The 17,185-nt window shown below is 41.3% G+C and overlaps 1 protein-coding gene across 7 annotated transcripts in view; it reads right to left on the bottom strand.

Moving 5' to 3' along the window:
• Positions 1–762: 762 nt before the first annotated feature.
• LOC119022961 (plexin-A1-like) overlaps positions 763–17,185 on the bottom strand; it is a 294,058-nt gene continuing 277,635 nt past the window's right edge. For 4 of the 7 annotated variants that reach the window (XM_037104478.1, XM_037104481.1, XM_037104479.1 and 1 more), the window contains exons 31-35: positions 14,333–14,523; positions 11,755–11,924; positions 10,748–10,960; positions 8,600–8,750; positions 6,602–6,697 (exon numbers count right to left, since the gene is read on the bottom strand). In XM_037104478.1, the coding sequence (XP_036960373.1) occupies positions 6,602–6,697; positions 8,600–8,750; positions 10,748–10,960; positions 11,755–11,924; positions 14,333–14,523 (821 nt within the window). Of the gene's footprint in view, positions 6,698–8,599; positions 8,751–10,747; positions 10,961–11,754; positions 11,925–14,332; positions 14,524–17,185 lie in introns of all 7 variants that reach the window. The other 3 variants (XM_037104482.1, XM_037104483.1, XM_037104477.1) reach the window with 2 other exon arrangements.

Here is a 17,185-nt window from a genome sequence, read left to right as displayed (position 1 = left end):
TCAGGCTTATCAGAGCGAGACATTCATGCCATTCAATAACTGTTGAAACATTTTAGCAAAATATAAACTTGCCAACCTCCTGGTGGCGCTAGATGAAAAAGGAAAATCCATGTAATACTGTATCTTGTAATTTTTCTTCTTTTGTCTTTTACCTTTTAAGACATTTTCTCCCCCTCCGTGAATCTCAGTGTTAGATGTATATGTCAGATTTATGATGATCTACCTTGTTGTGAAAGATTTACTGCATAAGCAAAACGAGTGGAACACGGAGACGCAGGAGCACATTTTCCATCACATTATTGCTGTGAAATAGCAGCCATATCCCAAGGATTCACTGGACTGACGCCGCCCAAGACAATCTCGGTCTTTTTCACACAGATGGTGGAAGTGAGTGGATGTGGATGGGTGATTGTGCCTGAAACCGAGCGTTGCGCCTTCCTGGCTCACTTCAAGAAGGGATTTCTGACAGTAAAGATTGTAAAGTCGGGGCTTATTTTCATTTTCTTTCATATCTTTGTCAATGTCCTCGTCAATCACTGTGAAAGAAACTGAGGGGAAATCAGCCAGAAACGGGAGTGTTTGCTCTAGCAGGCTGCATAGAGCACAATAACATTTAAGTCTCATATGTGCTGCTTTTGATCTCTCAAGTTCTCCTGTGGTGACGTGAACTTGAGATAAACCTGAAACTTGTTACGACTTCCAAATCCACAACTCTGAGGGTATACAGGGACGGGGAGAGGGAATGAAAAACATCAGACAAGCCAGATTTAGCAAAAAACATGTTTAATCTCTCCTTGATGCGTGTCTATTTACACGTAATAAATCTGCAAAATAGGAAAGAGCAGGATATTTACACAGGCGTGAAACAGCCAAAACCTGTCACAGCAGCTTCAAGTCTGAAACTCTTAAAAAGGTATCAGAATTCATAAAGTATTAAAACTCTTTAAGGTATTTTTTTTCTTTTTTTTTTTTTTTTCTTTCTGCCTCTCTCCTCTTTAATCTGTGTGTGAAGGTATTTTGCGTCCTATACGCCTTCTCTGAAATGTACTCTAATCAAAGTGAACACTGCAGGTGAGGAAGCTGGAGAGAGCTGGAGGGATGAGAAACTTCTGAGTGTTGCTGCTGGAGGGGGGGGATCAAAAAATGGCAGATGGGGGGAAGTATTAAGGTTGTGTGGCGGTGAGGAGGTGTCATGTTGGAGGGTGCAGCCCATACTGACAAATAAGTACATTTAACATACACTTCAGGGTAGATTTACAGATGGCTTTCAGAGTATAGAAAAAAAAAAGTGTGTTTTGGGAAATGCCCTTGTTTACTGATTGATACCCCTTTCACATTCATATTCTAAATACAAAGTTGGAGCCAGGATGGAGTTAGCTTAGCTTAGCAAAAACACTAGATGCAGGAGGATAAAGCAAAAAAAATAAAAATAAAAATAAAAATAGATGTAATGTATATTATTAACTCAGCTGATGCTCTTTTCCCCCCTTTTGCACAGAGTGAGGTGAGAAGATTGATACCACACTCATGTTGGTGTGATACATATAGAGGTAGAGCAGAGATATTTAGCCTAGCATAACAGAACAATTAGATACAGCTAGCCTGTAATGTTCAAAAGTGAAACATTTACATTTACAAACACTTTTGTCTGCTAACAACAGCTAACAAATGTAATGTGTTAATTAGCTTCTTTCTGCTTCCTAAGCTAAGCTAACCATCTCCTGGGACTAGCTATCCGAAAGAAATAGGACAGTTTTCATGTTGTTTCAAGGGTAAAATGAGAGGCTAACAGTATAAATGTTAGGTACAGAGCTGGAATCAGGATGTTGTTAGCTTAGCTCAGGTTAGCAAGGCCGTGAATAAGGAAGTGAATAAAATCAGCGTACAGTTATTCTTCCTCATTTTTGTTTATGTAAGGTTAAATAGATGAGATACGGTTTGTTAATTAGCAATTGTGTTTTTTTCTCGAAGGCCCTTTTACTTGCTAAGCTAGGCTAAACACTCCAGCTCTGTACACACACATGAAATCGGTCATCAGTCTTCAGGAAGCAAATAAAAAACCTCATAAAATATTGCACTCTTCTTCAAGTACATGTTAAACAACTGTTGTCAAAATGCACATTTAAACATATTCCTCTGTCTCTTTTCAAACACGTACCTTGAGTCAAACCCTTTAAGTGTATGTAAAAATACATGATTTTCAGTATGGTAGGAGGCTGACAAGGCACAGTGAACAGCTCTGCCTCAGTCAATCGCCAAAGAGAATCTCGCCCTCCGCCTCTCTCCTTCTCGCGCTCCACCCTCCTCCTCCCTCCTTCATCACTGTCTTTTTCTGCTATGTGGAAGTCGAACGCCACAGATGCAACGGAATGGAAAATGAAGCGATACCATGGCCTTCAAAGCGCTTCCTCTGCCTTGCCCGAGTCGTTTCATCTTTTACCCCAACAAGTGCAGCAGAAAACAAGAAGCAAAAACCAAGAAACAAAAGCACCAAGAGACCAAGCGGGCCTTATCTCTCAATCTCGCTGAACTTTTTTTTTTTTTTCCTTTTGTACTCCCTACAAAGTGATCCTTGGGGTTACTAACTAAGCCTCATTACTCTTTGCACATCTCTAAAAATCAGCTTTACAAGTCTTCATCAAAAGAACAATTGAGCATTCGAACATCAATGCAGTGGTCCACATCCTCCGACTGTTCCAGTTATTAATTCAAATTGAATGGAATGTGTTAATGAGCGCCCGCCCGTTGAAGTGACACCGCCCCGATTTCACCATTCATCAAGCTTAAAGACGAAACACTAAATACCTTCAGTGAGGGGGTATTTAAAGGTCTGTAAAGAGTGCTGAAATCGTTTTGTGGAAGAACTGAAGAGCAGATGGATCAAAGGTAATCTCGTGTCAAGGATGTTGATCTCCTGATGTGGATGAATGAAGCTTTGGTCAGCTGCCCTGTATGTTGTTTTACCCTGTGTAGATCAGTGGTTCAAGTATCGAAGAACATACAGTCGGCTATGTTTTATTCGGTCCCGACACATATTGATGCTGTTAGATGAAAACACGGCGCAAACTGCAGGCTAATATCTGAAGAGCGGAGCGTACTTTTAAAGGGGTTTTATTAAACATCTTAAATCTATGTATGGAGGGAAATTTGTTGGACTCAAGAGTTTTTACTAGACAGCAGCAACATGTGTTTGGTTTGATGGCAAGAGTTGGTGCAAGTATACATAAAAGTTAAAGGATATTGATGAGGAAGATGGTCGAAAGAGTACCAAATTGCTGGGTTTTTGCTCCTTCAAATGTCATGCCCACAGTCGGCCATGTTGGAGGTCTTTTTTTAGCATTCTAATTTTTGGTGCTAGATAATCACTTTGTCGGCTAACAGCTAACATGTCGCTAGCACCTAGCAGTGCCTAGTAATATGAAACGATAATCTCTTGCCAAAACCTTGATAATATTTAATCATTGTAATTTGTTTTATAAGCATGGGACTTAGATTGGAGGGAACGCTGCTAAATTACACAATCCAAAGGAACTAAGGTGTGAATTCCCCCCCAAACTTCAGTGACTGAAAGCTCACCAATCACACCCTGTCGCACTTTGAAAATGCAAAACAGCTGTGACTTAACAGTTATCGCATGGGATCTGTCAGTTAGTCAACCATCTGGTGTCTTCCAAGCGTCGCTAACACGTTTAGTCTGCAGGCTGTTTGGGTGTTCTGCGTTGACATCAATGGAAGAATCAAAAGGATGCGATTTTGTCAGTCTAACTCAGAAATGATTATGTATATCAAAGTTGTAGAATTGAGGTCGGTTTCCGATGACCGATAATTTAGCTCCAACTATCCTTGGCTATAGATGTTTATACTTAGCTTAACAATTGTCCAACTAAGACACAAAAAAAGTATTGCCAGTTAGCTTAACATTAGCATCCATCCAAATACAGGCTCCTTTGTGGCAGGTGGATTGTTACTGGGCTGGAAATCATTTTGGGGGCTTCTGTTTGGGCCGCTGGATCGTACTGAAGACCAGCGCTCCCTGCACTCACAATGGCCCATCACAGAGATAGACAAAAAACAAGAAAGTAAGACTGAATTGAAAATAACTGGGCTCTTTTAGTTTCCTCTGTCTAAGTATAAACTCTTGAACTGATAACACAACTCAGGAGGAAACCTTTGACAACGGCCCTGGCCTAGAAGACTCCCGATGCACCCATCAAGCTTTACTCTATCCGAACTTGACTCTAGTGTCAGCTGGTCGGAGGCCCTTTCGACACTTTTTGCAGCAAAAACCAAATCCGAGGGAAGCACTGTTGAAGAGGAAGAAAAAGAAAATGATTTTGAGGCATCGGCAACTGTTTCTTTTTGTTTCTTAAAAGTGCATTTGATGGGTTTGAACCTGCTTTGTTATCTAACTCAAACAAACAGGGACAGGAGGGATAAGTAGAGGAGGGTTTGTTTCTCAACCTTATCTATCTGATCTGGTTGTTAATGTGTCTCGTCTGGTTGCTCTACATTTCATAACAAGTTCTTCCAGGATGGACAACCGTGTACTGTTTATTACCCTGGTTTGTTGAACATCTTTTGTTCTCTACTCTCTAGCCTCTGTTATTAGCCTTGTAGCCTTTTCACACTCAGAGGAGGAAGGAATGTCTTGTTTTTGAATGAATGTTTTTTGAAGCACTGCAAGTTAATGCGGAGCAGCATGTACTGGAAGGAAAACTGTGTTTTTTTTTTGTTTTTTTTTACCCCTATAAAACCACGAAACGAAAAAAAAAAGAGAAAGGCCTTCAACTGGTACAAAAACACATAAATCAAGCTACATTTCATCATCTTTTCATAAACCACATTCACATTTCAAAGATTGAACCTTTAGCTTTACCACCTTCACTGCGGACTAAAAATAACAAGCCAAAATAAGAATAAACAATACTGTCTCACCTTCTTCTGCACACCGAAACTGGCCTTCATTTTGGATGGCACAGCTTATACTTTTTTTTTTTTTTTTTTTTTTTTTTTCAGACAAGAGGGTAAGTCTAGAAAAAAACAATATGAAGAAGTTGTTGAGCACGCTGCGCCAGGGTTTGACTTAAACGGCTGCCTAGCGCCTCTATAGTCATCTGCTAGCACAGCGTGAGGCTGGCTTCCACACAAATGACTTCTGTCTCATCTGAATCAGCCGACCAGGCCTGGATGTTTTTGGTTTCTCTAAAACAAACACAAAAGCACTGTAGGTCGGTTGGCTCACAGGCCACTTCCAGACATCATTTGCCTACTCGTACTACCTTTAGGGCCAAACATGTAGCACACATCGGCCCTCGTGAAATATAGAAAAGTGTCTGTAATATATATATATTTTTTCGCCATTTACCTTTTTTTTTTTAAACTCTCACTTTCAGTCACTAAGAATGACAACATTTTCATCATAGTAGCACATTTCATCTAACGAAAAGAAGTCTCTTTGCACTAAACGACATTCAAAGTAAAACATGGCACAGGACGTCTGTTTCCTTGTGTTTTCATAAGTTTTTCATCTTGGAAATATCAAATCCTCTTCTCAGACTTATCTTTTGTACATTACAATGGAAAATGTTTTATTTTTTTCAACTTTTCATCTGTTTTAAAAACAAAAGGTTTGTATTTATATATCTATATATATATATATATATTTTCATATATCCTCTTCTCTCTTTTGATTTAGCTTTGTTGTGCAAATTCAGCAGTAACACAAGTGGCACAGCACTGGGGAGAGTAGGCAGTTTGGGGGGAAACAAATTAAATCAAATGCGGTAACAGATCAAATGCAGAGTTATGAAACGGAAAAATGTCCTTTGTTTGACTACAGTGGAGTTCCTGTTGATAAAGAGTTGGAGGAAGTTTCCCTGCAAAAAGTCCTTCCTCCTGGTTGCCCTGCAGTGGCAGCAGCCTTTTGTGTTGCCAAGCATCCACCCTACTGAAGTGTCTTTGAGCAACACGCTGAATCTCCACCAGCTCCGTGGCTGCTGTGTAACTGTCCCTGACCTCTGACAGGGATCAAGTAGCGCAGTGTTATATCCTGGATTTTTTAATGGGCTCACAGTCTGAAGTGTAGCCTTGGCTGTGGAAAGCTTGTATCTTCCCTGTAGCTTTTCAGCTCTGTGTCCAGCTAGATGAGTTTTTTTTTTTTTGGTCACCACTGTGCATGTGCTGCTCCTGATTGTGGCCAAAGTACCCAACTGCTTCTTCTCCTTCCGTAGGACTCTAGATGTGATGAGGGCCTTGATGAAAATAAACGCTCTCCTGAGCTGAGGTCCATATCGTCTGAGGCTGAAGGGTGCGCTTGATTTGGTTGTTTGGAGCTGGGTTGGTGGCTCAGAGAGAGAAAAAAAGAAAAGAAGCCAACCCAGCTGACGGGGCCTTAATTCCAAACTCTGTTGTCTCTCCAGTGTGCTGCTGCTGCTGGGTGCTTGTGTCCATGCAGTCCTTTTTCCGCTGCTGTTCCTTGTTGTTTGTGAGGGTGATAACGACAGACTTCAAACGTCGAGGGTCAAAATGTCACAAAGCTTGTCGGGGAAGGCGTGTTGGTTGGCCAGATCTCCGCTAGCCGAAGCGCGTCATTGGCCAGTCCTCAGCTAGCCAGCGCCATGGTGTCGATGACCTGCTCCAGCTTGCCACGGAGCCGCTGTCTGCGCGACTGCTCGTCCTTCTGTAACGCCGACAGGATCTAGACACGAATACACAACATATGTAAGTTATTTCAATCCCACAGCATGAAGCAAAGCATGCTGGTTGCCCCTTTAACAAAATCTTTTGACGCTCAGATACGAGAAGAGAACGTGTTCTGGCGCTAATACCAGTTTCCTTCTTAGTGATTACCTTTTAAACCGATGCTGACAGCATGGACAGGGTTGCCGGGGAAGATGTGAGGGCCGGTGGGATGCCTATAATGGCATGTTAATGGCCACTGGAAGTGTGTATAGGCGTGCATGTGTTGGTGTCTTATTAAGTGTGACATGAACAACGGAGGGAGGAGCTGGTACAGTACAGCTTAAAAACACTCTGTATTTATGTGTGCATTCGTCTTTGTGTTGCATCATCCTGGTTAATGTGCATTAGCATGTGTGTGTGAGCGTGCTAAGCGTGTTCGTGTGTATTTATGCCAGTGCGTGTGTGTGTGTGTGTGTGTGTGTGTGTGTGTGTGTGTGTGAAAGGTCAGGGCATGTGTCAGAGGCGATGGGGACCGTGCAGCTGCCTACATCTGGATAATAGGCTGTAATGAAGGGGAGCAGTTGGTTTGAATGGAGCCAGCTGCAAGCAGCCAGCCTAACTACTGTAATACTGGTGCAATGGAGGGATGGAAGGGAGGGGAGGGGAGGGGAGGAGGCTGAGGGGACTTATCATTCACAACATAAAAGCATGATAAGGGTAGGTAAAAGCAGAGGTTGATGAGGACATATGGTTGCCCGTCAGCAACCGTAGGAGGATGTGAACCATAGCTCAACATTGTGTAAAAACACATACATACATACATACATACATACATACATACATACATACATACATACATACATACATACATAGAGATAATTAAAAACCAAAAACATTTTAGAGGTTTCATGGGAAATTTAGTACAGTAAGATGGTGGTATTTACCGAGAAACATATTTGAAATTTCCCCAAAAATGCCACAATAATTTACCCAAATGTTTTAAAAATCACCCGAACATGGTTCAGCAACAATATTCAGATTCTTTCTAGTAAGCACTTTATACATAGCTCATAATTTTTTTCTCTTTCCAGGAAACCTCCAGCTTGTTTCTGCCTCACTTCTGCTTTCATGCCATTTTAATCTCCAGCTAGTTTCTTGTCAAACTCCTGCTGCTCAGCAAATAAATGACATTATATACATACAGTAGTGCAAGTACATCCTTTAACCTTTTACATTTTCACCAATTCAGCAATCAGGCCCGAATATACATGTTATAATACATACATAACTTGGTGTGAAGACCTCGATAGGCAATTAGCGAGTGGCACTTCTTAGATGGGAATTTAGTCTCTTGATTCTTGAATATAACACTGTATTTGTCTGTAATTTTCCATTTATGGTGGCTTACTATTAGAAAAATAAATACATTTGGTTGCAAAGTTGAACTGATCTGCTTAAGTGACAGACACAGTCAGAAGTCAACCAGAAACTAGTTGGAAGTTTCCTGGAAATCTATTACAGAAATTACCAGCCATTTATTAACAGCTTGTTGTCTGTTACGTGTTGGTTTGAAGAGGACGGGACACGACAGCGGTCAATCTCTCCAACTCTCAGCAAGAAAGCAAATGAGCCTTATTCTCAAAATACTGAACTGTTCCTTTAACGTGCACTCAAACACTCACACACATCCTGGTCTTTGGGAAAAATCGCACAAATTTAATGAAGCGCCATTAGCGTCATAATGTGTTAAGCTCATGCCTTAATGTGCACCCTAATGGTGATAATACCTTCCAGCCTGTACCCATGTGGACTGGTTATCAGTGTAATTGAATTCAAATGACCTCATGGTATCAGTCAAAACAAGTAAAGGGGGAAGGGGAGTGACACAGCACGCCCTGCTACTCATTACAACACTCACCTCGTCTTTGTATTTGGTGATGTAGGAGTAGATCTCGTGCAGAGCAGACATACTGTTGAACTGGCTGAGGTGCAGACGGGACTGCTCTGCTAGGTAGGCACTCATGTCCTGGTCGCTGATGGCCGGCATGCGGGAGATGTCGGAGTAATACCTGGAGGAGAGGTCGGCACATATTTGTATTCAATCCTGAACTTGACTCACTGGGCTGGACTTAACTGGTGGTTAAATATTCTGAAGGCTAACAGTGGCAGCTGGTGACCAGTCCTCACACTGGGGGACTGATGCTGTTCCATGTTCAATATTTAGCTGATGTTTCAGTATTGTGCTCAAGGACACTTTGACAGGACCAATGAACATGTGAGGGGCAAAACACCGCTGAAGAGGTCCGCTTGTGTCCAGTTCCTAGAAAAATATTCAGTTTTCTGAGTAAAGAAACTGGAAAATATTCATATTTAAAAAGCTGGAATAAGAGAACTTTTACTATAAAAACAAAGAAATTAAAGAATAGTTTTTTTGTGCTAATTCTATTCAGAGATGGTCAGTTAAGGTGACATAATTTAAAGCATTAGGCAAGTAAGCATATTTCTGCAACACTTAGTGACATTGTAACTGCAACCAAACAGTATCGAGATCGGACAAGCTTGCTGGGGGTTTAGTCCAATCAGATCACGACTCATTTAAAATTCGAGCCAAAATCTGCAATTTCTCCTAACCCCACCTTCATTTTGAGACCTTTTTGATAACTTGTCATTCGTAGTTGGTGAAAACAATAAGATAAATCTCCTGCGATCTGTGGACATTTCAACTCTTTTACAGGATGAGTCGAAAAGTACACTGCAGTAGTTTCGAACACCCCATATGAAATCAGCTATTTTATAAAAGATCCAGCCTCCCTTCCCATCCTCATAATGTTTGAACAGTCCCTAATGATGAATGAGGTCCATCCTGTCCACGGCAACCTTTATATTATTGACTCAGTGTTGTTGGCTACATCCAAGGAGCGAGAGCGAGGCAGGCGGAGAACACAGTGAACGGCAATGCAGTATATTAAGAATACATCTAATATTGAGCTGCACCGGGGCCTGTTTGCACAATCCATATCTCAACTATCTCAGGGTTTACTGCAGCAGGGGCAGGCTGGGCCGGAGTGTGGGTTAGGAGGCATAATAGAAACAAGGTTTAACTGCACCCAATTAACCATCACCTATAAATCCTTATCTCACACCGCCTCCAAATACTCTCTGCAAGCCGCAGGACTTACTGTAGCACACTCAAGTATGATGCTTGGAATAAAGAAGTGGTGGAGCCTGTGTCAGGATTACTGTCTGTACTTCTGTTTGCGGCTGCAGCAGCAGAAGGGAGGGTACAATGCACAGTGGACGTCTCATTTACTTTTTTTAACTTACACAGTTTCCTCAAGTGACTTTGTTTTATACATTATTTAATTACCATCAGTGGCTGTTACTCTGTTCTGCACACACAGAATCTTGGCTAAACGGGAAAAATCACGACTCTTTCATCATCTCTTACAACATCGGTACACGCCGTGGGAGGAGCCGCGATGCACGCTGCCAAACAAAGCTACTCAGAGACTGCTGGACTCTTCCCCAGACGCAGAAACGATGACTGTGGCAGGCGTCGGTGGAGCGTAACTCATCTGGAGTTTAGTCAAACATTGTGGAGCTGGATAGAAAAGATGAAGGGTGAACCTGAGGACATTTTCTTCTAGGGAGCCTCCGTTTGCAGAGAGACGGCAAACAGATGCTGCAAATCCATCTTTCAGCCGTTTGTTGATTTTTACATCACTCGCTTAAGAATCAAAGGTTACTTTTGTCTTGGACCTGAATTCACATGGCACGTTTATAATAATTTCACATACAGAACTGATTTTACAGATATTATACCCCGTTCGCATGGTGCCGTATTTACAGGCCTGGAGCAAGGTTGCTGTAATTGAAGAACATGATTTCTTTGCACTAATTTAATTCAGCCTTGTACTCTAAAATGCTGGTAACAGATCAAGTTCAACCTGTTCTGTTCTTGTAATCGTACAGCTGTTTTTAGCCAAGTACTTGACTTTGATCTCATCGCTCAAACCTTTTTACAGATTCCAACAACTGATTTGATCTGATTTTAACCTTGACTTACCTCTCTACCCAGTTCTTGTAGTTGGGGATGTCTTTAGCGTAGAGAAGCTTATTTGAAGGTGAATCTTTTCCCAGTTTGTGTTCTGACGTAGAACAGGAGTCCATGAAGGTCTGGGCCACCACAGACAGACAGGCGTCCGTGATGCTGTTCTTATGGATGTCAAATACAAACTGGGGGTTCTTGATGACGTTCACCCAGAACCGAAGAGGAAGGCTGGAGAGAAAGACACATGGAAGCGTATGTCATTACATTTTTATCTGATAATGTCCTGAATTAGCTTTGAAGTGATTGAGAACTTTGCTTCAGTTGCTTATTTTACTATTGTTCATGGTACACTGCATCATTTTCAGTTTTGATGAATACGTTGTTTGGATCAATGCACGTTTCTGGGAATGATTTCTAAATTATTAAACTGCCTCTTTGCCCACATAGCAGAACTTCAGAAGTTCAACTACATGTTGTGCAAACAGCAAAACCTCATAATGAAATCAATGCAAATAAATAATGTATGGAAATAATATTGCATACTAGTCTTAAGATGTGATTAAATCATCCTTTAAATTATGACCAAACATCCGACACAGCAAGATTCTTTATGCTTTTAGCAGACCTGGATGTATTGATTTAACCACTGTTTTTTTTTCTTCAGTTTTGTTCACAAAGATATCTAATTTGTAGACATCTGCAGAAGTAAATAATATCACCACTAACACTACATCCTGTTACATAACACACTCATTTACAACAAACTTTGGCAAGAAATTGCATTGTCCTTCAGTAGTTACCCAGCCCCCAAGAGCTTGGTGAGGGATTATGGTAGAATGACTAGTCATCTTGTTAAGAAAAAAATTTTAACACACATTATAAAACTTGTAAAAACCATGACAACACATTCTGATTTTAAGAGTGATGTTAACCCAAAGACCCAAAGTGAAGATGCCCCTGAAAATCTGCTGGAGGTGAAATTTTCCAGCTCCAGGAGAAAAGAGAGTGACTCCATCTCTTACCAGTTGCTCTTCCAGGTATGTCGTACGTCGTAGTCTGTGATGGAGTGTTTGTCGGCCTGCTCGTCGAGAAAGTCGAACATGTACTTGATGGCCAGCGGCAGTGCGCTTCCTCTGTGGGCCGTGCTGAAGATGGTCTCAAACAGGTCGTCCACAAACTTCTGTAACGTACCCTGAAGGAGAAAGGAAAAGGCAGAAGACAACTGAGATTTGAGTTCAGCGTCATTTTCACCCTTGCTTCCTTGAATTTCTTGCTCTGTGCTGTTCATCAGTGTCCATTGGTTAGCACGGGAGCACTTGAATTTCTTTTTTTTTTTGGTTTTGTTTGTAATTTTGTGTAATTGTATTTTTCTGTGGCCACATTAGTTGATATTAAGTTTGAAAATATATGATGGGATCTCATGTCTGACAAGCAATTTCAGGCCAGTTTGTGTACTAATTTCTTTTATAATTTGATACTTACTTTTTATGGTAACTAACTCTGACCTTTCCTTTTCAGGAGTTTTGTTGTTTAGTTTTAGTTTTTTTTTTATCTATGTATTTTTTTTTTTATAAATTTCTTGTATTGATTTTAGTTATGTGCTACTTACTATCAGTCCCCTCCCCACAGAAAAAACACCAGCCAAAAACACATATACTTTATTCTTCCTCTTAAAAAGAAGAGAAGACTGACATCTTCTGACTATTCAGAAAGGTAGAGAATGTCAACAGTTGTACTGTGTTGTGGGAGTGAACACATTGCATCACTTCCTCCTGCTTGTATCCGCAGCACTGCGATCGGCTGTAAGTGTGTACATTTTTAGTGTGAATGGCCCCACTGGGAATCACAGTGATAACTCTCAGACTGTGACTGTGACAGAATCGCAAACAGGAACCCCGAGCTCCTGGATTTGGATGGTGCCTTCCTCCAATGACAATGCTTCAACGTAATTACATCAAATGTAGCTAAATGAATTTCCCTAACAACACATTTGTTTCCCAGACTTCTCCATCTGGCAGAATCTATTACCACGGAAATGTTTAGGGATTGTATTTAGTCAGCCGTTGCGAAATTGAACAGGAATGTATTCTGTCCCAGTCGCGGATCAAAGTACTGAGATCTGCATAGACAAGACGCCCAGGCAGACAGACTCAGAGAGACAGCCGTGGAGAGACAAGGAAGAGATGAGCCTCTCAATTGCATTTGCCTCTCTATTTTTTTCATCATGCATCGCCAAATCTTCAATCCCTCAACAAATTACCTGTCTCCTGACACCTCCTGTATCTGCCTCCGTGCACTCTGCACCACAAGTCCACCTTCTATTAATCTGCTTTTTCTTATTACCTCTGAAAATTGAAAAGCTGGTTCTCTTGTAACTGCTGCCCATTGCTATATTCCCCTCCTCTTCTTACAATTAGGAAAGAGACAGTAAACTGAGACATGCTGAAGGAGAAAACAACTGTTTGCTTATACTGCAAGATTCCAACATAGAGGACATTTTTATGGGTCTGTTTGTCGCTGTTTGTGTGAGCATGTGTGTATACAATTGGTATTTTCTCATTGGTAATCAACTTTAGTGAAGGTTAGGGTTAGCATTTTTCAAAAAAATACTTGATGACCAGACAAACCATTTGTCTCATCTCATCATTCCAACAGTCGGAGTGCGCTACCACCAGCGGAGCCCACTGGTAATTTGAACTCTTTGCATTATACAGTACACTGCTGCTTTTGGTCTGGTTACCGCTTCGTAATAAAGAACATCAGATAGTCTTGTCAGACTAAATATTCTACTCAGTTTGTACAAGCACCCAAACATCTCTTGCCTTGACTACTGTTGAGGCCTTTCTGGTGGAGCTGCCAGCATGCACAGTCACACCTCTGCAACAGATTCAGCAAAGTTCAAGTCACTAATGCTCGTCGACAGAGTGGCCACTTGCACAGCCACCACCGACCTGAACTCCATTGTTCAGGGTCGTGAGCCCTCGCATTCATCTGCAAATGCACCATCTCTCATCCTTACATCACTGTGAGGCAGCAAATCTCAATCCAAACTCTTCCATCGTCTGCTCCCTTTGTGATAGAACGAGTTACCAAACTCAATTCGAGAAAATTCTCCTACTCACCTAACATGCTTTCGCTCTCTGTCTTTCAGTCCCTCTCAATAACTCAAAATAAATAACTCCCATTTGCTATACATTTATGTGTCACATCAACCTGCAACCTTCTGCAAGCGCTTGGCTTCTGTTGTATCGACTATGGCCTGAATAGCACAGCATTTATATGTCACTTTTGACCAAGTGACCAAGTCAAATGAATAACTGTAAATGTAAAATGTATGAACATTTACCTGATGTTCTTTGATGATTTGATTTAATACATTCAAAATTACTAGTATTATCTCTGTATGACTCTGTATTTGAAGTTGCTTGTACCATTAAATGGCTCACTCTGCTTTAAAAAGCTGATAATACTGATAATATTCTATTAGTCTGGGTTTCAGTGGTGAGTTTTACCATCTCTCCATGGTTCTACGTGCTTTTTCACTCTGATTGGATTCAATTTTTAAAACTCTGGTGTGTCGTTTACTCTTCTGAATCTTACTTTTGTAGCCAACAGCCGAGTCAGGTAGATCTCAGAGACCATCTTGCTGCCTCGGTCACCCTCCCTCTGGTCCGAGTGGTCGTGGTTCTTCACCAGATGCCACAACTTGGTTCCACTCTCCAGGTCAGGGGTGATCATGGGTGTTCGGGATCGTAGGCTGTCTGGACTACTGGCAGTCCTCAGCATACTCTCTATAGCCACAAACACAAAACAGAATTATTTGGAAAGAACTACGTTAGCATGTATTAGAAACCTTGTGATCAGACCTCTAAATAGGCTGATTTCACTTACAAAAGCCTATTTTAAGATCTTCAGAAAGCATCAATTATTGCAGCCTATTATTATTATTCCACTCGCAAGATTGTATTGTAGAACTAAAAAGCATGTAGAGTCTAATCTGTCTGACAGGTGACTCTACTATTATACCAATAATCACCCAAAACTCAGTGTTATTCTTTAATTTTTCTCTCCCTTTTTCAGACTGTGACTCAAACTTCCTCTCCCCTTTGCTCTATCATCTCTGTCTGTTTCATTATTCATGGCATGAGTGTCAAAGTTGATTAGAGCGAAGCAAGGAGATGTAGATCTACGACTGTTCCATTTAGGATGGAGGAGGGGGGGGGGGGGGAAGCAACCAGGGACGTGAGGTGCACAGGAGGGAGCAGACTATCTGCTGAGTAGATGTTACTCCTGGGGAAGGAGGATTGATAGAAGAGGTGGAGGGATAAAAGAGAGAGTTGCTGATGCATGTTGCAATCCCTTTATGTTTGGTGAAAGGATGGAGAGAGGAGAGATGACAGGAAAAAGGGGGGTGGGTGGGCTAAATGGACAGAGAGACAAAAAGGTCAGGAGAGAGAGGGGTGAAATGGAGAGTAATGGGAGAGCACGGGATAGAGGAGTGAAAGAGGCCGAGTGGGGTGGTGTCTAGTGCAGTTGTTGCTTTTGCCGGCAGGGTGCTGAGTGGCTTTGATTCCGAACCCATCATGGCCACTGGTGGCCACATTCACCCGTGTTCAAAAACACCCCCTCCTACACACACACATATCAATGCTCGAGCACACACCCACATGTTCGCAATTAAGCCACAGAGCAAATATGAATATACGAGCAAACACACATCTTTTTAAATGTACTCGCTGTGAGGCAGAGCAGCTGCAGCTGCGTGTTTTAGCAGGGCGAGATGATTCATGAAAGGAAACCTTTGATTTCAGGAATTTAATTTTCTACATTTTCCCTTCTCTAATCAAATACAGCGTGGATGTTGAGTGATGCATTGATTGAAAGGCTTTCATTGTTATTCAAGTCAAAAGACGCCTCCAAATACAGGCTCAGCTTCAGAATCTAAGGTATTTTACAGTGAGATGGGGCTTGTGAGTGGCTGTAATCAATATTTCGATCTTAACACTACTACTCATACTACTTGTGGTTACTTGAAATCACAGAGAACAACTTTGCAGTTCTTCTCAGGTCCACAGGGCTTATTTAGTGTCTTTGAGCTTATTGTTTTGGTTTCTGGTTAGCAGCTCTACTGTTTTAGCAACAGCTAAAATAAAAAAAAAAGATTTTGTGTCATTGGGTGGCTAGAATCACAACTCCACATGGATGATAATGTTGCTCCATACCTGCTTGATGCGTGAACAGACTGCTGTGTTAAACTGTAAAACGTTTCCAAATGATAATTGTTCATTTTGTAATTACAGCTTGTTTTTTTTGACAAACATTATTAGAAATTTAAACTTAAATGGCACTCAGTAGTGCACCCAGCAGTTCCCTTTAATTAAATCAGGCCTAGCCCCAAAAGTCAAACAAACAAAAAACATAATTTGGAAATAACATTTTCTCACTAATAGATGCCAGCCACTTAATATATATTGCAGGTTTACATACATTCTTCCCAGAGAATCGTCGATATCTATTTACCAAAAGTAAACTGAGGGTATTCTGGAGAAGATTTTGGAGGAAATCCGCTCAGCAGTTTATGTGTAAACAGACAGTGGGGAGGACATAACCTGCTTGGGGTCACTAACAAACATCCACACCTTTCAGGGATTGGTGAAAATAGTCACCTCTACACACACTGTCATCGCTTTAACCTCTCTGGCGGCTCAGATAGTCATGAAAATAGATTATTACTCATTTTGCTGAAGAGCACCACTTCACTATCTGATAACTGGGTTAGAACAAAAAAGCAGAAGTCTCAATCTCCTACCATTTTCAGGAACCAATACTGTCTACACAATCTGCACTTTAAGAGACAGTTTACTCCTGAAACAAAAAGACATATTTTTTCCTTTTACCTGATCATTCATCAACTGTCCCTTTAATGGATAAAAAAAAGGTATTGTTAAAGCGCATGACACACAACTGCAACACGATTCCATGATCTGTCTATCTAGACAGTGACTACAAAGTGTTCAGAAAACAATCTAGCCTGAAATTTGAATTTCAGTTGCAGCAATAACAGCTGAGCATACCAGAGGGTCGCTACCCACTTTGGATAAGAGCTTTGAGTTTTTTACCACGGAGTAATTTATCTCCTACATAGTTTAATTTTCCAGTGAAGTAAACCATATTGATGCCGGGCCTCCGTCTATCGCTGACTGCCAGGCATCCTCACTCTCTCACTCAGTCAGCTGGGGATCGAGGTGTCTACTTTAATGCCTGTCATTTATGGACTGCTTGGAAATAGCCGTGGAATGGCCTTGGCCTGGGCTGATAGCGATGGATAAAAAGGATTGCAATACACTTGGAGGGAGGTGAAAAGAAAAAAAAAAAAAAAAAAAAACAAATGGAAAAAAAAAAAAACAATGGAGCCCAATCATGGCCACGATAAACAAAGAGAAAGAGTGAATG

Source organism: Acanthopagrus latus, chromosome 7 (assembly GCF_904848185.1).
Source record: "Acanthopagrus latus isolate v.2019 chromosome 7, fAcaLat1.1, whole genome shotgun sequence".
Lineage (NCBI taxonomy): Eukaryota > Metazoa > Chordata > Actinopteri > Spariformes > Sparidae > Acanthopagrus > Acanthopagrus latus.
This window is presented reverse-complemented; position numbering and strand designations above follow the sequence as displayed.